This window comes from Phalangium opilio, unplaced genomic scaffold, assembly GCF_054372755.1.
Source record: "Phalangium opilio isolate 3A_F unplaced genomic scaffold, DU_Popi_V2 ptg000662l_1, whole genome shotgun sequence".
Taxonomy (NCBI): Eukaryota; Metazoa; Arthropoda; class Arachnida; order Opiliones; family Phalangiidae; genus Phalangium; species Phalangium opilio.
Window position 1 is genome coordinate 1,153,174 of NW_028324246.1, and position 26,885 is coordinate 1,180,058.

The 26,885-nt window shown below is 35.7% G+C and overlaps 2 protein-coding genes across 4 annotated transcripts; one reads left to right on the top strand and one right to left on the bottom strand.

Moving 5' to 3' along the window:
- Nucleotides 1–84: 84 nt before the first annotated feature.
- LOC149588252 (uncharacterized) lies at nucleotides 85–9,374 on the bottom strand. Of its 2 annotated transcripts, none has more exons than XM_089863054.1 (9): nucleotides 9,245–9,374; nucleotides 3,393–3,720; nucleotides 2,660–2,893; nucleotides 2,136–2,599; nucleotides 1,818–2,069; nucleotides 1,576–1,750; nucleotides 1,452–1,517; nucleotides 1,251–1,378; nucleotides 85–971 (listed from the first exon to the last, which is right to left on the bottom strand). In XM_089863054.1, the coding sequence occupies exons 1-9, from the start codon at nucleotides 9,245–9,247 to the stop codon at nucleotides 756–758; spliced, it is 1,866 nt and encodes a 621-aa protein (XP_089719180.1). In that variant the 5' UTR covers nucleotides 9,248–9,374; the 3' UTR covers nucleotides 85–755. The 2 variants fall into 2 exon arrangements, with proteins under 2 accessions (XP_089719180.1, XP_089719179.1); XM_089863053.1 differs by having other exon boundaries at nucleotides 1,251–1,381.
- A 395-nt stretch (nucleotides 9,375–9,769) lies between these two features.
- Nucleotides 9,770–14,256, top strand: LOC149588253 (uncharacterized). Of its 2 annotated transcripts, XM_089863056.1 has the most exons (3): nucleotides 9,770–11,558; nucleotides 11,811–11,927; nucleotides 12,015–14,256. In XM_089863056.1, the coding sequence occupies exon 3, from the start codon at nucleotides 12,021–12,023 to the stop codon at nucleotides 13,554–13,556; it is 1,536 nt and encodes a 511-aa protein (XP_089719182.1). In that variant the 5' UTR covers nucleotides 9,770–11,558; nucleotides 11,811–11,927; nucleotides 12,015–12,020; the 3' UTR covers nucleotides 13,557–14,256. The 2 variants fall into 2 exon arrangements, with proteins under 2 accessions (XP_089719182.1, XP_089719183.1); XM_089863057.1 differs by lacking the exon at nucleotides 11,811–11,927.
- The last annotated feature ends 12,629 nt before the right edge of the window (nucleotides 14,257–26,885 follow it).

Below are 26,885 nucleotides of genomic sequence, written 5' to 3' on the forward strand. Positions count from 1 at the left end.
TATCGGATAGGTGTATTTAAGAAAATCAGGAAATGTGTGTTTTAATTGACCTCGGAATTAAGCAAGACGTAATTACACCTTTAATAGAACTCAATTTATTCTCTTAACATATCATTTCAATTAGGGTAAAGGTTGTTACAGTCGCTTTACGGGATTAACGCGATACTTTATACGCGTCCCGATACAAAATGTGCGTCAGGAAAATTTAGGTTTTATTTGACTCGACATTTAAAATCTCTCTCAGGCATATTCATTCTGAACAAATTTAATTAACAGATAAGTTTTTATCATCGATTAACAAAACTTAAGCCATATATATTTATAATCAAAAACATTCATATAATATTTATTAATTTTTGGTTAAAATTTGCGTTATACCATTTAAGCCCTCAACTTGATATTTAATCTGTTATGGTTTATATATATCACGAGTTGTGTACGTGTTATAATTTTTATATCATATTTTCTAAAGCTCATTTTGTATATTGTAAAACTAGGCCATATTTATCACTTTACAATATATTGGCCTTTTAAAAATACCCAAGGTCACTCGATCTTTATCTTATTTAATTTTTATTTTAATTATCCTAGAAATGAGCTTTGAACTTCAATTTATTTTTCGCGTAACCATCTATATTATAATTTTTAATGAATAACTCATTATACTTAATTTTACTGTAGATATATATTACTTTTTAAAGTTTTACTTCATTAGAGGAATGAATATATGCTTCTGACTCCCATTAGTGATATAATCATGGCTCGGTTAGGAATCGACCGATGCATATGTGAGCACGGTAACAAATAGGGTTAATGCTGCGCTTGTAGAAGACCCGTCGTTCCCTCAGTGGCGCTAGTATTTTAGTTAGGTCATGCGGTTCGCATTTGTCACCCTCCATACTGCAAATTTGTGCGGTTTCTCGCAGAAATTGTACGTCGCATATTGACGCAGACAAACCAAATGCTTCACCCTGTGAAAATATAAAAGATCGTAGTTGATGTTGAAGAGCGATTTTCTAAATTATGTTAAAAATTTAAATCGAATTGAGTTTCGAATGCATTTTTCATCCTATTTTGTCCTAATATTTATGGACCTAGCAAAAGATTGTTGTTACTATCCAGTACTTTCCAATACAATATTATACAATTAAAAATTATACGTGTCTAATCAAATTTCTTGAGGCCTTTTAACTATTGTTTTCATCGCAACCCACATAATATAAATGGTCTGAAATTAAAAATTTACTTACACAAGTATAACAGACTTCATGCTTGTTGCAAGTATGCTTCAACTCCGGTGATACCGTTGTATCTGGTGGTAGGATATCATCCAAACTGGAGCAATCGCTTGTAATTAACCTCAATTCTGGACAGTCTACTGCTTGAAAAACATCCATTAATATTAATACTTTGTACTTGCGTCTGGTAAAGTGCAATTAAATTCAACGTACCATGTTCAAGCCTTCTTTTCGTGTCAGTAGACATCCCACTTAGAGCTTCAGCCAGATTACCATTACCTGAAAATCTTAGTTCGTAAACACGTTCAAAGTACTCCGATTTCACTTGATCATATACCCCTTTTAATTGGTCCTTCGTCGTCAATATCATCATCTTGATTAGCATCTGACCACGATTCTTCATTATCATCCGATGGTTCCTCTTCCTCAGTTGTTTCTCTGAATTGAGTTTTCTGCATTTTCTTTGGTCGATAGGAAACCGAATTTGGTTTGGCAAATTTATCTTCGATAGCCTTTAAGGGCAAAATAATCAGTAACTCATAATTGAAATTATTAAAAAAAATAATTGCGAAGTCGTACTTGCTGTAGTTTTTCCAAATAAAATGCTTCGGCCAGACGTTGAGCAACTTGATCTCTCGCTGCCTCCGCCATTGCCGACTCTCTGGCTCTCTCAACAATTTTTTCAACAGCTTCGGTTAGAACTGCATTCTCTAGTGATTGTAAACGTCTTTGCACAGTTTCGGGATCAAAATCTGATGGAAGAACAGCTTTGACGTTTTCTTGAACTACACTGTGCGTTGTTTTCTCCTCCTCAAAGTCATCATCATTGTTCTGGAGAAAAAAATTAATAAATTTTAAACATGAACTACAGGTTTTAAGATAAAAATTTCCACTTACATCTGAATCGAATTCCTGTTCGTCGAAATCAAAGTCAACCTTCCTCTTTCGTCTCATGTCGTTTGTTGCTTCAAAGGGAATTGGCGAGTCTCTTTTTCGCTTAGCGGTTGACATTGATAAAGCCATGTTACGGAAGTATTCGTTTCTAAGCCAATCATTGAATGCCTTTCTGTCCGATTTGGATCCCTTTGACCCTGACCGCATGATACCGGTGTTTTTGGACGATGAATCAGAATTGCTTCCATCCGATACAGTTTCTACGTTGTCCTCGGCGATGGCCTGACGTTTGACATCAGGGGGAATTCGTTTGGCATCTTCCTTATCGTCATCTTTCAAAATTGCGCCCAATTCTTTCATAAGACGTCGGTTTTCTTCGTGAGTTACTTTACTTTCGCTTCTTTTACGTAGAGTCACTGTTTTAACTTTGCTCGTTGTTGAGGAAGCGTTTCTTGCTGGTCTTGGAGCTAAATTTTTAATGGGCATTTTGTGAACCAAATTTATTTTTTACTGGGTTTTATGTTTACCGGCTGCTGGCAGTGGAGTTGGCAAAATTTCGATTTTCTCTTGCGTGTGTTTTGATTTTCCATTTGACGTTGAAGCAATTATATTCTTGGAGACGGAATCTATTGTAGCTGCCAGCTTGGACGGCGAAATCAATCCTTCCTTGGAATTGAAGAAAGATCGTCTCTTGTGGTTTTTAACGTCTTTCAATGCTGCTTGTTTTTGATGATGAGGTCCCATTCGAGAGTTACTACTACCTAAAAATCCGTTGAAAAATTTTAAATATTGCTCATACCCTATAAGTTATATTGTTTTATGTCCCATGTTTGATAAATTTGAGGGACGAGATTCGGTTATCTCATCTACTCGCAAAGGCTTTTTATTTTTATTTTTACCAAGACATTTGGTAAACCGAGTCTCGTGTTGAATTTCAATTCAGCCATGTTCCTTTCAATATAGCACTCAGCATAAGTTCATAAGATATATTCCATATGCTTGTCACTGGCTACTGAGAGCTTGTCATGAAGCGACGTAGGTGAAACGTTATAGATTCTCGTAAAGTGGCGCCTGGTGAGGCTCTGTCAAGAGCTTTCACAGACTAAATAGGAAGATGAACTGCAAAACTAACCGAGTGTAGTCGGTTCTCACGTGTTCTCCAACTAGCTCTCAGTAAGTCTTTAGCATTTCGAAGTATGGCTAGGGTCATACTTATGGAACATAACTTATAAACTTATGACCCAGTTAGTAGCTAATTACTTCGAATCACTGCGGAGTTCCTGAAACTATTTCGGTTCCACATTGTTTTAGAGGAATGGAAATTTGGAGCCGCCATGCTGTCTTCCGACCCTTCTCCAGTCTGATCGTGCCAATTGGAGGCGGATTGGGGTTTCTCGTTCCCACTGAATGCGTTATCGCGTGAAGATCCTGGTGCGAACGGAGCCGAGAGGACATCTTCATTGCTAGGGTTTTCAGTTATAGACCTTCTGGTGGCGTGGCTTCTTTGGGGTTTGCCATACGTGTTCTTAGACACGCTCAAAATAATCATACATGTCCCGATGAGAAGTAAGATCGTCCTGGTACGAAGCTACGATTTGTAATTACAAAGATTTTAGGTTACAATCGAAATTTTGGGTTACCAGGCACTTTTTTAAATTGAAAATAAAGTATATTGCGAAATCTTTGAAGAAATCGTATAATTCCGAAATCAAAGAGGAAATTCCGAAATCTTTGGTAAAATCATGAAATCCCGTAAGCTTTTTTAGGAATGTCGGACCACTCGGACGCGTAAGTCTTTGATTAGGTTAGGTTGCTTTAGGTTTAAATTATGTCGGGTTCAGTTAAAATAGTGCTGTTTCAAAAACAATTTTACATTAAAATAATCATTTATATAAAAACTGTTTTCCGACAAAGATTTTCAGTTGTTTCTAGCTATTTTGAGGGTGCTAAACACGAATATCATTTTATTTTCAATTTAACAAAGTGTACTGTAAACCGCACTATGTAGGTTCACCGGTTCAGGATATTTATTGAAAAAATCGTCATCAAAAAGATGACTCAATCCTAATTTCTATTTAAATTGTAGGTCTCTTACAATCACTTAAAGGGAGTATAATGATCGAAATTTAGGGTGGATCACATAAATACCACATTTTAACACCATATTAACAGATATTCTGGGAAAGTATCGCTAGTTACGGTAACCAACAAGCCGGTGCAGTACTGTCACCAGGGAGTAGGACAAAAGTGTTTGCCTATGTTTCCGACTCAAAAATCCCACAGGTACCGCTAAAAATCACCCAAAGATCTAAAACCAAAGTAGCATTATCATATTTCTAAAAAGTATACCTTAAAATCCCACAATACGGGATTTATCCCACGACTTGACAATAATGTGTCACTTCCTTCACTATTCGTTTTCCCCCAAAATTACCTTCTACTCCCTTTAATATACAAAAGACACGTTTCATTCCGTGAAACACCGACCAAAAACATTGTTGAGCTTCCACTAAGTGGAAAATATCTTGCAGTCGGATATAAGGGCGTGTTTTTAACCAATCAAATTGTTTTTCATTTCTACTGCTATAATATCCTCCAAGTAAATTTCGAAATAGTTGTATTAATAAGTCTCTAGCGAGTTCGTTACCAAGTTTCTCATTTCATAAAGTATTTGCCCTGCCCACACATATTTCGACATTTCCAAAATGTAGAGGTCTTCGAGTAGAAATTTGCAAGCTACTTGTAGGTACTGGAATACCCGTTTAAAATTCAATTATAATATTTGATAAAATTGCACTCAGCCTTATCCGCAATTTGGATGAAGAAAAAGAAGACGTATCCTAATCTCACGACACGTTCCAACTATATAGGAACGCATTCAACTGTAGCTTTTAATCCTGCTCAATTATTAATCGTACCATTTCGTTATATAATAATGGTATAAATTTATTAAAAATACGCTATCGGTGAACGTGGAAATCACAAGTAAGTTTTGGGGTAGGTCATTGTACCGTAGAAAATTAATGCCAAATTACGATAACCAATTATGGCATGTTACCCACCTACATCCGGGAACCGCCCTGTCGTAATAAATGTATCGAAGGATATTAACTGACACTTTTAATGTTAAAAAAATAATAAGTTGTAGTAGAAATATTGTTGGTTAGCTAAAATACATGAGCCTTTCTGAGCAATTTATCATATTATCTAAAGATCCACTATGATACCCTTTTGTATTCTAAAGCTGACCGCTAGTTAGCAGACAATTTTTAACTTTTTCTTTGGGTATTTTAAACTTTTTCGTTTACGTTGCAATTGCAAGGACGTGCGTGTAATACACCGCTGTCATGTAGGCTGAATCCTCTTATTTTTTTATCTCTCCGAGTGACGATGACGTCACGGATCTGTGTGGGTGTGTGTGTCTGTCACAGCGTTCGCAATTGGCAAATCGGAGTAAACGTGTTCTCAAAAAGCAATTTTAGGCTTCTACTCCCGTCGATTAGAATTAAGTACGCGGCAATCGGCTAGGGTTACGAGAAACGTCTAGTCTCCCAACGGCAGGGTTTTCACCAAAGGTTCACGCAATTGCGGGTTTTCTTATCATTTATTGTGAACCAATCGTCTTATATACCCTAAATTTCCAAAAATTGTTAAAGAGGCATACGCTTTAATTCAAACGTCAACAATAGCTATGTTTAAAATGATTTTAGGAATTAAGTTTCTTAAAACGATTCAATTAGAATTAAGGTAAGTTAATGACGATTAAAATAATTAATATCAATTATATTTAATTATTGAAGAAAAACCTCGTCTCGACTCGGAGAGGTTCATTTTGGTTTCCAACTTGTTTTCATCAGTAATACAATAATAATATCAATCCTCCTTTCATTCAAAACCTCGTCTCGACTCGGAGATTTTTATTTTGGTTTCCCAACTTGTTTCCATCAGTAATACATAAAGCTAATAGGAATCATTGTGTATACATTTTCACTCAACGTATCTAGGAGGACTTATGACTAATCACTATGTATGAGGAATTTTACCTCAAATAATATATATCACTGCGCGTTGAACCTAACTGGCGCACCCGACCTCGTGTTGCTACCAACCAATGAAATCACAGATAGAAAGGTGTCCGAATTATGATGGACTCAAGCCCGGCCCACAAAACTGGCAGAAAGAAATAACACGGGAGAAAGGTAGCGCAATGATTCCTAGTAGCTATATATATTCCGGTTTTTATCAATACAGAATTGCAAAATAGGGCTTTTATCGGGAATTTCTTTACACATCTGGATCGATCTGAAAACTTTTTGAATTGGAAAGCAAAAGCTTTCAAAATACACCTTTCAAAGGATTGATTTTATTTGCACTCGCTTCTACATTAAAGGCCTTCACTTCTCAATAAAAAAAAGCTGTCCAAGGCCGTAAAACGTTTTTCAAGTAGAAGTTTTACTTCGATTTCTAGTAGTATTTTTAGAAACTCAAATATGAATGGATTTTCGACAAACTCTTTCATATTGCAACATTAACCTAAAGGGTGTTTTTAATATAATGTTGAAACTAATGATGGCCAGTATCGTTAATTAACCCATGCCGATATCGAAGTTTTACTAGAATCGATACCGATTATTTAACCGATATCGACCGATTTTATTTTAGAAATTAGCCAACTACCCCAGTGCTTGAAGCATTTCATTTTGCTAAGCATGGGGATGAAGACTTGTTGTCTAAGAAAGCTGAGTTGCGTCCAAGATTCTCCGTTTTATTTGTAATACAGTGACAGTTTTATAACATAACCCCAATCATCGCTCTTAACACAAACAAGTTGGGAAACCAAAATAAACCTCTCCAAGTCAAGACGCGATTAATAGGTTTTTCTTAAATAATTAAATAAATATATTTGATATTAATTATTTTAATCGTCATTAATTTACCTTAATTCTAGTTAAATCTTGTTAAGAAACTTTATTCCTGAAATCATTTTAAACATAGCTATTGTTTACGTTTGAATTCAAGCGTATGCCTCTTTAACAATTTTTGGAAATTTAGGCGACTGATTCACAACAAATGTTAAGAAAACCAGCCATTGCGTGAACCTTTGGTGGAAGCATTGCCATTGGGAGTCTGGACGTTTCTCCTAACCCTAGCCGATCGCCGTGTACTTCTTAATCCTAAACGATGGGAGTAGAAGCCAAAAATTGTTTTCTGCGAACACGTTTGCTCCGATTTGCCAACTGCGAACGCGGTTACAAACACACAGAGACACTTCCAGTCTCAGTAAAAATGTATTTTGTGACTAACAGCCTTCTGACATAAATTTAATTTCTTATTCTTCCTTTTGCTATACGACCAGCAAAACGAAACCATTATGCTGAATTTTACTGTGTTATTCCGCCATTGCCCTTTGTTGATGCCATAAATTTTTTATCTTGGCATATATTTGGGTTTTGATGTCGAAATTGAGTTTAACGCGAACGTATATTTTTGTCCCCACTTCTTTCTGGGGAATCCCTGTTGCCGGGAAACGCAAAAATATTATCGATTTCTCGCAAAATCATTTGGGAATAGCGCGCGCAGGGAACACGCTCTGCTCTGCTCTGCTCTGCTGTGATGCAAGATCAAAAACAAGTCGTTAACGAGCGCAGGCTGCCTGCCTGCCGGCCTCCTTGCTTGCTTCTACTCTTTGAACCTGATTTCGGCCGAAAAGGCGGTTCAATTTGCGTCGCTAATTGCGATGCTAATTATGTGGAATCACAATAGCGTATAACGCTACGGTTTATGGTTACTATCGCGTGGTCGCTCTATAAATATTCTATGTACACAATGTTGTATTTTCCCTCTTATGTCTGATTTGAATTGTAGATAAAATTCCTAGATAAAATCAATGGTTATGTAATCTGATTCTCGTGAATGTAATATTAATTTACGACGATAATTATAAGATATAAGAGTTTTTATATCGCTTCGGTGAAAAAAATTTTCTTCGCATAATTGACGATTTACCAAATTAGACGCCCCCTTTATAAATGAAGATTTAGTAAATGTTTCACTAAAATGCTACTGGTCTCCAAGAATAATATTTGACTGTAATTTGTTAAACTATTCGGGAAAAACACTAATTTCCGATGAGTTTTAATAATTCACAAAACGTTCCTAAAAGGGTCTTGAATAATTTATACAATTTGTATTTAAATTTGGGGTGGGTTGTAAGCAATAACCATGTTTTTGTAAACATGAGCAATTTCTCACTTTGGGCAAAGTCAGGAATGTGAAAGGGAGAAAAGTTTATAATGCCACTGTTACAAAACTTTTGGTAACAAAATTAAATCTAATAGTTACTCATTTATTACCGATTTGCTAATTTTTTGGTAAATAACGGTGCGAAACATAATGACAACGGTTATGTAGCTCGGTTTTAACTACTTCGTTAATACATTTTCATAACTACAAGATAGTATTTTATTACATAATTATTATTAGCATAAGTTCATAAGATATACTCCATAATTTTGCCACTGGTTAAAGGCTTAGTAAAGACTAAATAGGAAGATGGACTTCAAAACCGAGTGTAGTCAATTCTCGCGTCGTTTTCGAACTAGCTCTCACTAAGTCTCTAGCATTAGTGTCATACTCATGGAACATATCTTATAAACTTATGTTATTAGGTCCACATTATCTGACCTAAGAGTGACATTTTTACCCTTTAACAAAAGCCACGGTTTCATACAGCAATATTTGTTGTAAAATTCTATCTAATTGTTACATAAAAAACTAGGTAACCTTTAATTTAACTTCGGTATAAGATGACAATTTCTCAGAGTTAAAGGAAGTTAAATTTTATATTGTAAGTAAACAGTATTTTTCTCTCAAGCTTAGTGCAGGAAAGCCTCCTCGTAGGGGGAAATGGCGGAACACAACTTCGGTTGAATTATTTTTAACGTATTTAATCTAACTTATATTTGAGAAATGTTATTATTCGTTTGTTTTTATAAGTGATTCAATGACGCATTAATATTAAATGAAAACAAAAATGGCTCTCGCATGCAAGGCTTAACAGTCTATGTTTATATAGATAATTGTTAGCAAGCCCACTTTTATGAGAAACTTACCATCTTGACGAGGTCGGATGAACTCTGAAGGACTTAAGAATGTCCCCAGAACTTCTAACATCAATGTGAGGGTCTATTAAATATTTTATAAAATAGTCAGGGGCTCCGGAAGTCGTCGGCACCACGCGAATAAGGCGAAACTGATAGGAGACTGACTTATGACGGTAGGAGGCTCTGGTCTTCGTTCGGAACTACGTGTATGCTCGTCATCGGAGCCCCGCGTTACCATGGTACACAGATCGATAAGTGGTCAGTAGAATGTGGAAAGGCTTTTTGCTCTTGTTTCCAGAGCAGAGAGATTTTTGAGTGAGTAGAAACAACGGGTTTAATTCCTTCCTCGTCTTGGTTGGACAATTTTTGTTGTCTCGAAAACATACCAACGGTCGACTGGGAAGAGTCGTTACTAACTCTAGGCATACGGTGATAGGCCTACAGCATAGCATTTCTTGATATTTCCAAAACACAAAGTGGACGAAACTAATGGCTAACTAACACTTAACCAATATAGGTCACCCTTTCTGTTTGCTTTCCCGCTCATCAAACTTGAGGTGAATTCTATAACTGTTCGGTACTAAGTCCTAGGCAATCAACCCACAAACCTTGATTGTCTTGACGTGGAACAAAAATCCACAAGCGCATGCGCCTTGACAAATAGTTAAAAGGGCTGACAGACCCCTCTCCTTTTTTACCCAACCGCTATGCTAAACTCTATGAGGAAGACAGCCGTTTGTCCCTCGGTCCAAACAGCTCCTTTAAGCGCTACTACAGTAATGATGAAGGAACTATTTTTCGCGTATGTGATTCGGTTTGTCCTTCCCATAAAAACTTGCCGAGGTTAAAGTTAATAGTTATAGGGTGATGTCGGTTAGCTGTGGCATAGGGGCTAGCCACCACCCCTCTATGCCTTGAAATCGTAATCCATTGAAATGAGGACGCAATATATCTAGAGTATTATATAATAATTATTATTTCGAGTATGGATCTAACCGTTAGGATCTCCATGGCATGTTTTTAGACATCAATGGAGGATCGTTAAACATTGATGATCCCAGGGTGGTTACAAGGAGGGGCTACTACTACTTTTCAATAATCTCTTCAGCATCGCGCAAGCTCTGAAAGTGATAGTACCCTGGAAAACGTATATTAAGGGTACCCGGGTTTTGATGCTGGCATAGTCGGCGTTCTCAAGATTTTTGCTTTATTTCTTCACCGTTTAATCGCGCAATCACACCCCCCTGACCCCTTGCCCCCAAAAGCGATCATAGCTCGCCTATTCACTAGATGTCTATTTTTAGACTGGCTTGTTGTTGAAAACTCGAGGCCTTCTCGATATTAATATTTTCGTTGGAAATAAACTTAAAGATTTATTCCTTGCAATTTTATCTCTTAGGGGGTGAAGGGTTATTTTTCCTTTCAATTTAGTCGAATGGAAAACGTCAAAAAGCCATTTTCATAATATCACCATAATTAAAGGAAAGGGTCAAGCAACATAACATTATACCTTAAAAGAACGGCCTTTTTTTAAACATAAAAGGAAATATATTAAAAAAATTATCTCTTATTACAAAATAACTTCCATTAAATTAGACGTAAAAACGAGAACTATTGTGCCGCTTTGCTTTAGTGGCGTCTGCTAGCCAGAACCTCTTACCCATACTTCTCTCAGCCTGTGAGAATTCAACCAACCAAGAGATTTTTTTAGTAGACGCCATTAATCCAATGGCGGTGCAGTAGTCTAGTTTTTAAGACTAATTAAATGCTAATTATTCTGCAATAAGGGATATTTAAAAAAAAACCATCTTTTACATTGAAGAAGACCCAGGTCTTTCAACATAAAGCAATACTTGATTACTTGATATTAATTAAATATTTTAATCATGTTAGAAACCTATTTTTCAACTGCGTAGAAACCTTTTTGTTTGCCAGAAACTCCAAATTGCTATCAAAGAAAGTTAAGTTACTTAATTGTAGCTGAAAAATACCTACTGAGAGTGACATAAAAGGCTAACCAAACTAAAATGTCTAAGATTTTAATAAATCAAATCACTTTCATCAGTAACGAAAGGGAAAGACAGTACACACTAAGCTGTCGAGAGTTCTGAAACTTCTGAAGTATAGTACTACATTAAAGTATTTGTTTGTTTTTCCATGATCCGTCCCTGTTCCTGAAGTCTCAACCTTTTTTTCGTCTGCTGACTCTGCTCCACCTGCTGTTGTGAAAACATTTTTGTAGACGCGGTCCGAGGAAAGTACGTTGGATCTACTCGGAAGTTGGAAGCGTATAAAAACATTATCTCAGAGTTTAAAATTAAAGGTAATTTCGATTTTTTGAATATTAATTTTTAAAACGATATCGCATTCTCGAAGACTTATGGATAGTGTCATATTGGCCATGCCTTTTTGGCTGAGCAATTAATTAGACCCCTTCCTTATCGCAGTCCTATGATAAACTGGTTAGATTACTCTAATTGATGTTGGAGGATTTACTCATTTTTGCATGGATAGCCATCTTTCCTCAACTAATGTAAATGTGGAGCATTTTCATAAGATATTTATGTTATTTCAGCTTTAATGACAATCTAGCTCACTATCTGCTGTTCAAGTCGTACACTGATGTAAAATTTGCAACCCGATTCAGATTTCGATCTAAAAGATATTTGGATGTTTATGTGAGAATTAACCGGTATGCCCGTTACATTGTTTAAATGCAACTCTTATGAGATTCCCAAAGCATAATTGATATTTAAAGTATCACCTGTTGATTCATTAGGGAGAGATGAAGTTTAAGTGTGAACAGTGCGGTTTCCAGACAGGAATGAGCTCAGTCTTCAAGAATCATAAATTAATTCACAGTGACCAGAGTCCGTACAAATGCGATATTTGCGATTATAGTTCCCGAAGGCGATATGATTTAAAGATGCACGTCGCAACTCATAGTGACGAGCGTTCATTCAAATGCAATGTTTGCGATTACCGTACCCGAACACGCAGGAATTTGAAGAGCCACGTTATAACTCACAGTGACCAGCGTCCATTCAAATGCGATATTTGCGAATATCGTTCCCGAAGGAGAGAGGATTTAAAGTTGCACGTCGCAACTCATAGTGACGAGCGTCCGTACAAATGCGATATTTGCGATTATTGTTCCCGAATACGAAAAGATTTAAAGAAACATGTCGCAACTCATAGTGACGAGCGTCCGTACAAATGCGATATTTGCAATTATCGTTCCCGAAGGCTAGGGGATTTAAAGAGACACGTATTGACCCACAGTGATGAGCGCCCATTCAAATGCCATATTTGCGAATATCGTTCCCGTAGGCGAGATGATTTAAAGATACATGTCAAAACTCATAGTGACGAGCGTCCGTACAAATGCGATGTTTGCGAATATCGCTCCAAAGCACTCTTGAATTTAAATAAACACGTCTTGAAGCACAGTGACGACCGTCCATTCAAATGCAATGTTTGCGATTACCATACCCGAACACGCGGGAATTTAAAGATACACGTCGTGACTCACAGTGACGAACGTCCGTATAAGTGTACGTTTTGTGATTTCGCAGCCAAATTGAAACATGGACTAAGAAATCACATTGCTAGACTTCATCCGTTAAAATCTCGAATTGGACAAAAAACTCGGAAAACAGTCTCGTTAAGAAGGAAAAACGATAGCGATCAATCTAAGAATGTTGCAGACTTTGCATGTCCATTAAAATTCAAACCAGACGACAAACAGGGACGGATGACAAATGTAAACGACGATTCTCTCAATGAAACTGACCAGTCAAATCAAGTCGAAATTCATTCTGAATCAGATCCTGATGAACCCGGAAACGCGAGGAAGTCTAAATGTACCAATTCAAAACATATGATCGGTTCCAACATCGACCAAGTAATTTCATTAAATACCTCGCCTTCCAAGTGCGAAGTTAATACCATAACTTCCAAGGAAGTAAAGCAAGAACCAGAACCTTTATCGAGTGATAATGTCAGTTCAGAGTTTCACTTAAATCGTGTCAAATTGGAAAACGAAGCTGCAACGTCTCTCCCAGTGAACGACGTGATTTATTTCCCAGATCCTGACGCTTCGAGTTTAGAATCAAGCGTAAAATGGGAAGAACCAATTAATCACCTGAAGAATGAGTTCGGTTGGGATAACGATGAAAATCAGTTAACCAACAAACATTGTTCAATTATTTTGAAAAAATTGGAAGATTCAGGGAATTATGTTGGATGCTATTACATAAGAATGAAAGAGCCACCTTACCTTTACGAGGCGGTTAAAGTTAATTTGAATAATGTTATTTAGTTTCCTTTTGACTATGTTTTTAATAATGTCATTTGACTAAAGAGTCTATGTATGTTTTCCAATTGATGAATTTCGTTAGAAACTTTCTAACTGCCTCAAAATAACTCGGTTTAAGACAGACTTTTTATGTATATTCTGTTTCTTCTTAACCTCTCTATTTGGAAACAAACGGTCAAAACTTTATTGAATGTTTGCAAGTGAAAGCTGAAAATTCGCCTTTTTATTAGAGATTTTTGTCCTCTTTATTTTGTTAAAATCCGGAGGTGAAAGATAATACGGGATAAAATGTTAATATTGCGTTTCGAAGGGTTAAAAAATTTAACATATTCCATAATATATCGGCTCCACGATGTCTTATTTGACTTAAAAGTATTGGATAATAGAAAGCTTATTAAATGGTATTAGTGGTACATGGTAAGGGTAAATCGATGAGAAAATGGTAGCTCTCATATACCCATCAGTTAAGAATTTTTTCACGTCTAACTTCCCTTATTGTATAATCCGAGATTTTTTTTACATCAAATAGGGATTACTTGTAATATTATCACTCTCGCATTTTCAATCAAACTGCCTTGAATCCTATTATTGTCCCAGAACAACCATCATATAACCGAATTTTTCACATCCACTTGACAAACGCTTAATATTTTTGAAATGGGAAGATACAACTGTTATGTAATAAAAAAGTGTTTATTATTATTATTATTATTGTTTATACATAATCGGTTTTTCGCTTAATTGTGGGTAATGTCTTTTACGGCTGAACAGAAATAGAATTTACCATGCATTCAGACTATTTGGATTAACAAATGACTATGACACCATCATAAAATAAGGGTTGACAAAAATCCGACTTTTTTTCAAAAAAAAAAAAAAAAGTAATATATCCAGATGGTATTAAGCTATGATGTGTACCAACTCTGTGGCTTGACGTGTAACACTTTCATCGATTACAGTTGGGTGAGTTGGATGCCGTTCATGTTAAAGATATGCTACCATAGAGTAATATAAAATAATACCCAGCTCCAATAAACCACATAAATTAAAGAGAAAACCGTGATTAAATTTATGTCTAAATTCACACTGGTAAATACAGGTTTTAATATCAACGTCAACGTTAACGTTCACGTCTCTAAGTTTATCGAACCGAAATCAAAATCGGTCGATAGAGTGAGCTTCTCCATTTACATTATTTATGAAGAATTAATATAATATTATTATAAATTACAATTTCATGGTATTTTGGGTTATGCAATTATTAGCTTCAGTGTGTACTTATTACCGTCCTAAGTTACGTTGTAGAAGTAGGAAGAGTTTTAAATGTTATCGATTGCGTAACTGTAACAATAGCGGCTACTAGCAAGATTTCACTGACATTATGAAATATATTTGGACATGATCTTAACCTCTGGTACCACATTGTAGCAATAGTTTGTCTATGATTGTTCTTACATTGATAAAATGTAAAGAGTGCTTTTGTCTTTATTTATTTATTTATTTATTTATTTATTTTTTATTCATTGAAATGAATAATTTTTTTTTAAAAAAAATAAAATACTTAGCTCTCAACTATTAGGCGCCACAAAGTTTGCGATGCTGTGTTCAACATCATTGTATTTGGACATGAGAAATTTCTTTAACAAATAATGTTTTTACAATCTTAACCACGATTATTGTCTGGTATTATTTTCTACCTAGATTCATTAGTAGTTCTATAATTTTTTCTAATCACCAAGAGAGGTCGCTTCTTACTGAGAGATTTAAGTTCATCTTAAGAACGTTGTCAATACTCTCGCCTGACGTAAGGCTTGTATTATGTTCTAATTACAAATCCTCGGGCCTTTTTCTAAATATAATAGGTAAAATATTACAAAATAAAAACAGGGATAGATTTAATTTTAGAAGTAGGAATGGAGAACAGAGTGATGTGGGCGCGCGTCAATGTCCCGGACCCCTCTACGGGTCAGAGGGGTATGAAAGAAGAGGCGGGTCATAGCGACAGAGGTAGAAATGAATTACGTATTTTTCGTCGTCCCCGTCAGCAACGTCATCAAAACGTAGTTTAAGTGAGCCAATATGATAATTTAAACTTTTCTTTAAGTATTGGAGGGAGGGGCTCTTTACTGGGCTATGAGTCGGACTGAAGTAAATATTAACCGTTCTCCATTCCTACTTCTAAAATTAAATCTATCCCTGGTGCCACCATTGGTCTAGTGGCGTCTGCTGCTGCTTAACCGAACCTCTTACTCCTGCCTTACCCATACCTCTTTCAGCCTGTGAGAATTCAACCCTTCCTGATGTAGGGAAGAATCATGGTACATTTCTCTCTAAGAAAAGTATTATAAACTTCTGCTACCATTGGCAGTTTAGTTAGCAGAATCTTGAGGTGAAAATGACTTAACACCGCATAGTGGATTTCAATCACTGACCTAGTGTCATCGGTCCAATACTCTAAATATCTAAGCAACTGGCGCTGAATTACAGAGTGGCAACAGTAACATCATTGAGATGACGCAAGGTTATCACCTCGGGTTAAGCGACTGTATCTTTGCCAGTATTCGAGTTAAGAGTTGTTATTTGAATGGTTTTGTAGCATACCTGGGCACTTTATTTTCTGTATGCACTCTTAATATTCAACATATTTCAACATTCTTATTTTTAGTCTGTTCATATATATACTTTTCCATTTCCCTTAAACTCCGACATGTCAAACTGTCAATTATATATAGCCCGGTTCGTAATTAGGTCATCGTAGCGAAGCGTGTGTAACGCGTCCAGTTGCGAGCGTGGCACACGCGCCTTCCTTCTATACGCTTAAGGCTTTTGAAATTTTCATTAAATACCTAGCAGGCCAAGAGCATTTTACTGTCCAACGTAAAAGGTAATTTGATTATAACGCGCGTTTAATAGTCGCTCGGGCAAAGCGGAGTAATTGCCTCGCCGGCATACGGAACGGTGTACAACGTCCACGTCCTGTACGCTGCTGGCTTTACAACGTTGTTATATAATAAGATCCCTGGCCTAATATTGAGGTATACATAACGTAAGTCCTTAGGACATTTAGGAATATGACCTGTTTGTTAAATAGAAAGTTATAAGCTTACACGTAATATGGCACGAGGCCGGTTTATTTTGTATTTTACCCAACTAGAGCTCTACCTTAAATCTTAACTGTCCTGGCGTCAGCGTTTTCTAACGTAGTCGGCCGGGATATGTTACAATTTGTCCTTTAAAAAAGAATGTGTCAAACTGACAACATTGTAGCGACTTTGAAATCTTTATGATACGACTTTTATAATTACAAGAAGTGATATCAAGTTTATTAGGGAGAAAGTATAAATTCGCCATATTTCCAGCTTTATCTGTAGTCCAAGCGTAGGTCCGGAGTTAATCCCCGCCCCTAAATTACAACCAGAATCTCATTGGTTCTTGAAAACTCACGTCAGCGTAACAAGAATGACGAAAATTACGTATTCTCCGACTGAGGAGAGGCTAAATATATCCCGGCTTCCTTTTACGCCCCCCCCCCCCTTGTATTTTGAAAGGGGAGTGGGACTAGGGCGAGCGAATGCTTGGGCATCTTATACCTTCTCCCTAATAAACTAGATATCACTTCTTAATAATTATAAATAACGTACAGGGTGTTTTTCGTAAGTCTGGCATGAATTAAGTGGGATGTTCTTTGGGTGCACGATTTCGAATCGAAAATGTAAGTTCTATGACATTTTGCCCTAAGGGACACCGTTTTCAAGTTGTGATTGGGCTGGGTGGTTTACGGATGACCCCTTACATTTAATTAGCATTGTGTTTCAGTTTCTTCGTTATTACAAATTGTCATTGAACAGTTTCGACTCAAAATCGCCCAAAATATTACTCCCACATAATTGTTTACGGATGTATCGGAAACACCCTGTATAACGATAAATAAGTAACAATAAGCAAATCTATTGCATAACTTCTTTACTACTGTGTGATGCATAATCAATGCCCATGCATCCGAACAGCATTACCACAGAAGCCGAAACTAGCTTTACAAGTACATAAATCTTAAGTAAAATAGATATTCACTTGGGAATATATTAATATAATTATTGCGGAAATAATTATAAAATATTTTTAATTTATACTCTTAATTTGGATCATGGCCAAGATATTAAAATTTAATTCAAAGATTGAATCCGTGGCTTTTTTTCTTCGTTCAAATTGAAAAGGTCAAATATTCAAAACGTACAATAAGGGAAAGCCATAGATCGTGTACAATAGGTTTTAGTTTTTGATCCAACCCTATTTAGCATAAAATCTTTCGTACAAAGCCTAAAGGGTTATATTTAAATGAGATATTTGAAATATACACTAGAGCAATCTCTTCTAATTTGAGCAAGGATGTAAATATATATTGCCTATGATAAAGGAAAGGCCTCACGCAGAGAAAATTTCTGAGGGAAAAGCTTTCATCTAATATTGTTGTGTAAGAAGTATTTTTTCAACAGATAATGTAGGCCAAACTAGTTCCATAGAAGTTAAAATTCTGAAAGGTTAAAAGATAAAAATAGAAGCACTCCGTGTGGATATTGAGCTTGGAAAAGAAAACCAATCTGCGTAGGTAGCTAGCTTTTGGGCAAACAAAGCAAAATTAACCACATATCCCTGTTAGGAGTTAAAGGTAACTATAGAGGATTCAGAAATGATCAAATATAGCTTGTTGCAGTATTTTAGTATCGCTTTAATCAGGGAGGAAAGAAGTAAGAAGGAGCGGTAATGATGATGGGCGACCTGCGGCAATGAAAGTCTCTAAGTGTACTTTGCGCGCGCTCCTACCTTTCAGTAGGCTATTGTTAAGTGCTGCCACGTATCGCCATTGTATTTGCCATTGTATCTAGCTTCTTTTTTTAAGACACAGGGTGCGTTCTTGACGTTTCTATACCGTTCTACTCTACCAAAACGCTGAGGATGCTGGGAGGACTACGGTACCATAGGTGGGGGTACAAAGGCTACATTAAAGTGTGGAGGCTTCGACTCCATGCCCTTCTCCCTCAAGCTTTAATGGACAGTGTTTCCATAGTGGTTAGAAGTACTTTGCGAGTATTTACATCTTTTGCTCGATTACAAATATGTGACGCGCCTTTCCATATAAGTTTTTTTTTGGGTATGATTTCTGAGAAAATCTGTATTTTGAATAATTTACATATTTGGCTTTGTCTTAAACAATCATTTTAAATGTTTAATGAAGGTATGATTTGATAGCCTGTGTTAAACATAAATGATCACGAGACTAGACTCCTAAAAATCCGGTGACATTATTTATAGTCCAATAATGACGCAAATAGAACTTCTTTACATTCGGTTTCTAGGTTCATAGGTCACGGGAGTCACGGTTTAAGGGGGGTTTTGAAGGTCAGAGGCCTAGAAAAAGAGATGTTAAAGATTCCAAGTATGGAAGAAATCTCTGTATTCCTAACTATGTCAATGCTGCTTAATCTCTCAAAATTCCAACGTTCTAAAATTAGAACAAGTCTTTAACTAAAGACTTGTCCTTTATATAGGCTAAACTTCATCCTGTAATATTTTATCTGGTCGTATATATATATTATAAATCTTGTTAACTTTCTCGGAATCGTTTCCTTGAGCTTGAGCCTCCGTTAAGAATTTATTTAAAGAGAAAAGTAGAATATGAATTAGAATGTATTTTGAAAAGAAGAGCTTATAGGCATCAGGCAAGACGGTTTCGTCCCTTAGTGTCCCTGAGCGGAGGATTCTTCGTTCTAGATTAAATCTCAAAGCTCCCCCTTTTCTTTTTCTATTGACTCTCTCTCTCTCTCCCTTTCTCTTTCTCTCTCGCTCTTTTCCAAGCTCTAGTTTCCCATAGATCCCCAAGATCGTCGGAACGCGAAATAAGGAAAAGAAGGGAGGGGTCAGGAAGTAACAGGGAGGACAAAACGGATGGAGTTGAATTAAACCTAACGCTAATATAAATACAGATTAGTAGAAGACCCTTCCAGCTTATACAATTAATAATGGCATCTATTTAAATTAAGAATAGAATTATCTGACAATAATTTTTAATCGATTTGTATCAAAATCGTTAACAAAACTTACCAAATTTTATATCATTTTTAAATCTTTCAAAAGTTGACTTCTAAGCCTGAAACAAAAGTAGTACGAGTAAAAAAATTAGCGATAGACTCCAAGGTTTAAAACTAGAGCCCTTTGCCTCAAGTTTGTTATCGTTAGGCCCGTTTTTAATTTTTCCAAAAAGTCAAAAGTTCCCGACAATGTAACAAATTTTTATAAAATTATCTCCCGTTGAGTTAAATATTGGTATCTGTTAAATGACCTACATTTGCTCAAAACGTTTATTTTTAACGAAAAGGCTTAAGTTTTATTAATGATTTAGTGTTATTTTTATCAATATTAATCGATTTAAAAGATGGTTGTATCGTCATTTCAGTCTTTCCAAGAATTCTTAATCCTTTTTTGAAGTTTCGCGAGCTTAAGCAATTTGTTGTGTCACATTTTCTGTCAATAGGTAAAAGTAGGCTGTAATTTTCCTTAATTTTTATTTTAAAAACGAGGAAATTGATATAGAATGAAAAATAATGGGTTTTTTAAAATATCGTACATTGGTGTATTGCGGGCTTTAGTTTTACAGGGGCCTATAGGAAATACATTATTAGTTTTACCCCTGGAGGTTCGGCACTCAAAAATTAGTAAAAGAAAGAATTAAAATGCCCATTCTATCATGAAAAAAAAATACACGCGAGGAAATTTTTTTTTCACACTACAGGATAGTCAACTCCCTATCTCCGACGGCAGCTTATTCTGTATATACCCTGTTCCAGCTTCGGTTGTTAGCACGGGCAAAGGTAGGCCTATATTTAATGTAGCTTTGTCCGTGCTGACAAGAGACGAAAGAAATATCCGTGTTCAGTGTCTAAAGTCTCGAGATTTAAATTCTGAAAATTAGTATTTCGTTCGTCCCTTGTCAGCACGTACAAAGCTACGTTACATGGAGAGCAGGCTTTGCGCTTGCTGACAACCGAAGCTGGAACAGAATAAAATGCCGTCGGAGATAGTGAGTTGCCTATCCTATAGCGTGATAACAAATTTCCTAACGCGCATCCTTTATCATTGATTCTATTTTCTCACATTTTTTTCACTTAATCCATTATACTTAAAATATTCTCCTGTTGAGTAAAATATTGATATAGGATAATAATTATGTGATTAAAATGAGTTACATTTGGTCTTTGTGTCGGCGGCGACTTAAATAATAATAAAAAACAAAAACGGGATGGTTTGATAAGCTTTAATAATTAATTCGGTGCTATTTTTATTAAAATAAATCGATTGAAAATGGTTGCATGATCATTTCAGTTTCTTCAGTCTTTCAAGTATTCTTAAACCATTTTTATCCATTTTTGAAGTTTCGCTTGCTGTAGCAATTTGTAATGTCATGTTTTCTGTCACATAGTTTAGATTGTTATTTTTCCTTTAGTTTGATTCTAAAAACTACGAAATTGGTAAAGAATAAAAGAAGATATGAATTTATTTGAAAATATCGTACACTGGTGTATTGCGGGATATAGTTTTACAGGGGCCCATAGGAAATACATTATTGGTCTTGCCACTGGAGGTTCGGCAGCTATAGGGTTTATTAAAAATTAAAAATGGCAATTTTATTTTCACGCTAAATTCTCATCACTTAATCCAGTGTATACTGTCATTTGATAATTATCCAATAAAACAATAGTTTATGGTTTTAAAAGTAGAAAATCCTGTTACGGGATAGTACAACCAACCATGGTATACACATTTATAAATTTTGGTGAGCCTTTTACTGAATTTTGTAATTTTGAGCTTTAATAACTTATTGTTATACCTCGTTCTTAAGCGAATACATAAAAATATTCAATAATTATTTGTTTAATTAGTTTAAAATTCAGAGATTTTCAGGGATTCGTGAAATGAATATTAACGGTCACACGTTCTGTAGTACAGGGTGTTTCTGATAAGTCTGCCGTAAATTTAGAGGATGTTCTTTGGGAAATTTTGAGTCGAAAATTTTCAATGGCATTTTTCCATCAGTCTCTGTTTTTGAGTTATATTTGAGTGTTTTACGTATGACCCCTAAATTAAATTAGAAATCATCGTCTTTTAGTTTCTTAATTAAATTTAAGGGATCATCCGTAAAATACTGTAATCATAACTCGAAAAAGTGTCTTTTAGGGCAAAATATCATAGAACATTTTCAACTCAAAATTGCCCAAAGAACATCCCCATAAAAATGTATGCCAGACTTATCAGAAACAACCTGTATAATAACATCATGTAGTTTCAGTTCAAGCAGTACAGTAATGAGAACTCTCCGTATATTGGAGCTAGATTGCTTCACCATGCTGTATTAAATAACCCTAGCAACCTGACTTGGATATCCATATTATATACAAGCCAGCTTTCGTAGCCTAGCAACAACTCTTTATTTCTCTTCTCCAGAACATTAATGAAATTAAGGCTATCTGAACGAATATCTTTATTAAAATTATTCCTATTTAATTTAATCTTTCACTCTTCATGCAAGATTTTAAAACATTTCCTCTTACTGAAAGAATTTTAGCGAGAAGTTTGATGAATATTGTAATAAAAGTTAAAGTTATTTTTCAAAATAAAATTTGTATTGTACTTTTATTAAGTTTTAAAAGGCTATTAGCAACAACTAAAGCTACTTAAAGCGTATAAATAATTCTGGCTACATTTTGAGAACAAGAGAGTATACAGAATAGGAGCAGAATCTATGATGATAAAATATTTAAGATATTAAAATTAAAAGTATTTTTTAAAACTTTCTTATATAAAAACTTATTTTTCATTTCATACTTTAAACCGAGCAATAAATAGTATGCCCTTTTATCAGTGCTGTCATTTTGCAAGATGGCCACTGACTAAAACATTTGCTTAGTCAGTATCTGGTACATAAGATCAACTTTCCCACCATGGCACAAGAGTGATCAGTCAGTATATTTCACAATAAATATTAAGGTTTCATAACTGTATGTATACTAGATTTTTGAAAAAGAATAATTTTTTGTAGAAGAATAACGTTATTAGAATAGCTAATAACACTACGGTTATATATGGGATATTTCTGATAATTCTACCGTTAATTAAAATCTGTCTTTTTAGCGTCAAACTGAGTGGAAAGGGTCAAAGAACATGGGGTTTACAACGTTTAGTTGACCCAAAAATATTGGACTTTCAAACAAGGACATGTCTCACTCCAAACGTGTGACTAACACATGTCAGCCTTCAATAGTCTTGAATCGAAGAATGTTATTGAACCTTTATCTAGCAGAAATGGGAAGAAGTATTCGTACGCTTAAGTTAATCACACCATATTTGTCACTGTGTTTTAGGGGTAATCATTGTTTTGAAGCCCATATCTCCGTATTTAAATGTTGTATGGGCCATGTTCTATGGCACTTTCAACTTAGTTTGACGCAAACATCACACTCTTTAATTTATGGCGAAGTTATCCTTAGCAAACACTCGTAATACCTATAACGAAAATTTTAGAACAACTTTATTTCATGTACTAGATTATTGAAGAGTAATACTTCTGATTAGAAGAAATAAACTTATTTGAATAGTTAATAGAGTAACAAACTTTAAATACATCAAATATCGTGGATGCTTGATTTCTTTGAGTTAAAAAGGTTAGCCCTTAGGGAATAGTACAGTACTTCCTCTCCATACCTTATTGCTCTCTGTTAAAAATCTTCCTAAGGGTAGCGGATAGGAAGGGAGTTGCGATGTCTGGTATATAGCAGAGCTTAGCGTGGAATCGATATTTTCAATTTAAATAAAAGACCTGATGAAAAATTAACGAGGTTTTAATTTATTAATAGAACCGTAAGAGTGGGGGAGTGGGCGGAAGGAAGGAAATGCGAAAAGATGAAGAATGATAGTATAGAGGTTAGGTCCTAGAAATTTCGGTGCCTTCGTTTAGTGCTAAAACCTTTCCCCCACCACGTCTCGATCCCTCTCGGTGCGGTGGTGATGGTGGTGGTATCTAATGATAGATATTGCCTTATTAACGCTCCCTTACACGAGGTATGAGCGATTAAAAATTTAAACGGGCTGCGGGGTTAGAAGATGACTAGGCGAATATTAAAACGTTCAAATTACCGTACGTGCATCTTCTGTTTAAGAGGAAAGATTGCCTCTTGCCGACCGGGATTGAGTGATACCTTGAAAGAAAAAAAAAGGGTTCATAGGTCAATAATCTCGTTTGCCCTTAAATAAATGGAGAATGAATGAAAGGGATAATTCACGCGGAGTGTTACTTCCATTAACTATAGTTAGCTATGATCAACATTTACGATTCACGTCGGACTAAGTGATATCTGAACTCATCAACTTTGTAGTATGTACCTTAAAGTGGGATATCAAGCGATTTCTGAGTAATTTGCGAGTTAAAACCGATCAGTTAATTTCTGTTTTACAGAACGCGGTAGATAGGGTCGTCTTATCCATTGGACCTGATGGGCATTGGCCCAGGGACCCCACAGACTTATGGTCCTCATAATTCATATATTTGAATTCAAATATAGCTCTTGTGACTCTTGGTTCCGACCTTGACTGACGCAGTGGTAGCAAAAGCTCATAGATAAAAGCAAAAAGGATGCTTCTTTGAAGCTTGCTCGTGCCGTGTAATATGAGAGACCCCTTTTACCTCTCAGGATAGTGGCAACCCCCCTCTATTTTTTTGACCTCGGAAAATCTCTTCTGTGATTGGTTGGATCGTGTAGAGGTTGAGGAGGGTCGTGTGTTTCTCATGTTACATGGCCAGAGGATGGATTGCGAACAAAGTATACTTTTTGTTTTCAATTTTGAACTTTAGGTAGTAAGAAGAGTAAAGTGTATTTAGAGCGAATTCTTTTCGATAAAAATTATATAATTTGAGAAAAACATATTTCATACAAAGACGTATTAGCCTTAGAACATTTTAAAACAAACTTACCGGCTTGAAATTTGGTATCCGTGATCTGGAAACCCTCAATAAAATTTTAGAAATGCTTTGTTTGCGAAACATTTGTTTTCCTATTTTTTTTTTGCAACAATTTTGCATATAAAAACTTATCGGTAATGTAAGATATTGAAATTCCTAAGAGATAAAATGCCAACCATTCAAACGGTACGATAAATTTAATGTATTTAAAGTAATGTAAAACGCTTATGATCATTACTAGCAGATACATTTTAAATTGGATTATTTGCTTAATGTTAACTTTGGAAATTGAACTATCTAAATAAATTTACCGCAGTTTCGGAATCGGGTCAGTAAATAAAAATAAACGTAATTTAGTTTCTCTTTTGAATTTAAACTAAATCGTGATTTATTTATAATTGACATAATAATATTTCACTACTAAGTTTTCCTCGGAACGTGTCAATATCTAATTTGGAAGTGAAGCCCATTTGATGGTAGCTTATGTAATAATTATAGCACGTAAAACTAGAGACAATCTTATTTGACCCGCGGTTCACAGAGAGAGGAAGAGCGTGCCTAGCTTTGTACACACTGACATTTAAAGCTGTTGAGCGTCAAATCAAATATTTTATTTTTCCTTATTAGTTAGCATGCAGATGTTGGGTTGTTTCATCCGAAAATCTTCATTCCCTTAAATTAGAATTCTGGGCAATGTTATTAAAATGGAGAAAAAGCAAGAATCACTGAAAATTTCCATAATTATACAATATCTCAGTCTAGATGTTTATTGATTAATTAGAGCATGCCCTTATACAGGTTTAATATTTAATTAGGTCAACATACCAGAGAAGAGTCCATAGCGGGCTTTCGCGGGTGGAAAGGATGATTCTTGAATTTTGAGGTTCAGGCTTAGGATCCGTAAAATATCCGAAATTTCGCAGAGTCTAGTGGGCCTATTCCCTTCTGGAAGGATGAAAAATTTATGTCCCTCGGTTAAAGGCCACATTCGGCGGAGGCATATGTTCTCAACCTTGAAGCTATATTTTAAGAGAAAACCCTGTCCTTTCAGTTTGGTTCCCTTTAGTTGTGAGACACACTTCAAAGGTTACCTATATTTCTCCCAAGTGTTGTAACTATATGCTGTCAAGTTGACGATTGTAATGTTCTTAATAGACTAATTATTATTATACTAGCATGTTAAAAAACACCATGCTTGGTAAGAGTGGGTTCCAAAGACTATTTACGATTTAGTGTCAACGTGGACTGGAAACTCTTCCCGGTTTTCGTTCCTTAAAACACCGGGCAATGCCGGGTAGCTTAACTAGTATATTATAAAGAAAAGTCAATAAGCAAATCTAGAGGGAGCCCTTGTATCCCTAAATACAGAGGGATTAGAGGATTCAGCTTCTTCTCTGCCATTTGACATTTAAATTGTGACCCATAATGACCGGCTCAACTTTCTTCGTGTGTTCTATGTAAATTCGTCTAATTACGAATGTTCAAAATGATTTTGGATTACGTACCGCAATTCAGTGTTGAGGCTTAGCGGATGTTATGACATAAGCTAACAATAAACGCATGGAGGTGTAGGTATTGTACATACGCAGTTCAATTTAGTAAGTCTTTTTGAATATCTAAATGTGAGAGAAAATGGACAATAAATGAACTTATGGCTTTACATTTATAAAATCGTTCCCTATCAATTCGCCCAAGAATACATACAGCTAATTGGAATCATTATCATTTTCCTTTTTCCCTCAACTTATCTAGTCGGGTTTTGTGGGAGGAGCTAGATTAATCACTGGGCATAACGAATTTTACCTGTCGAATAATCTATCCCACAGCGCGTTGCGTTGCTACCAACCAATGAAACCGCAGTTAGAAAGACGTCGGAATTGTGAGGAGTACTCAAGAACGGCCCACAAAACCCGCGTGGAAATTAACTTGGGAGATATGGGGCCACAATAATTCCTATATTAGTAGTATGAATTCCTTATTCGCCTTATATCGCCTTATGGGCGATCTATACGCGCGGCTTTCGCATCTAAGCACAAGAGGGTTCTTGTAACATTAGCATACCGTCTAGAGTTTCTAAAGCGAAGGGATAACTCCTAATTATATCAACCGCAAATAGGCCATTATAAAATTGTAATCGAAGTCACTCTATTGATTTTGACTATAATAGGCTATAAGTTAGCCCTTAAAATTTTAAATTATAATCAGGGTAATTTTTCATTTGAATGACAATGAAATATATTAAGCCATATAATTGTGTCACCTCGGAGTAGGGTGTACTATAGGAATTCCTCCAGGCTTTGTACCACAAAGAATTTTATAAATTT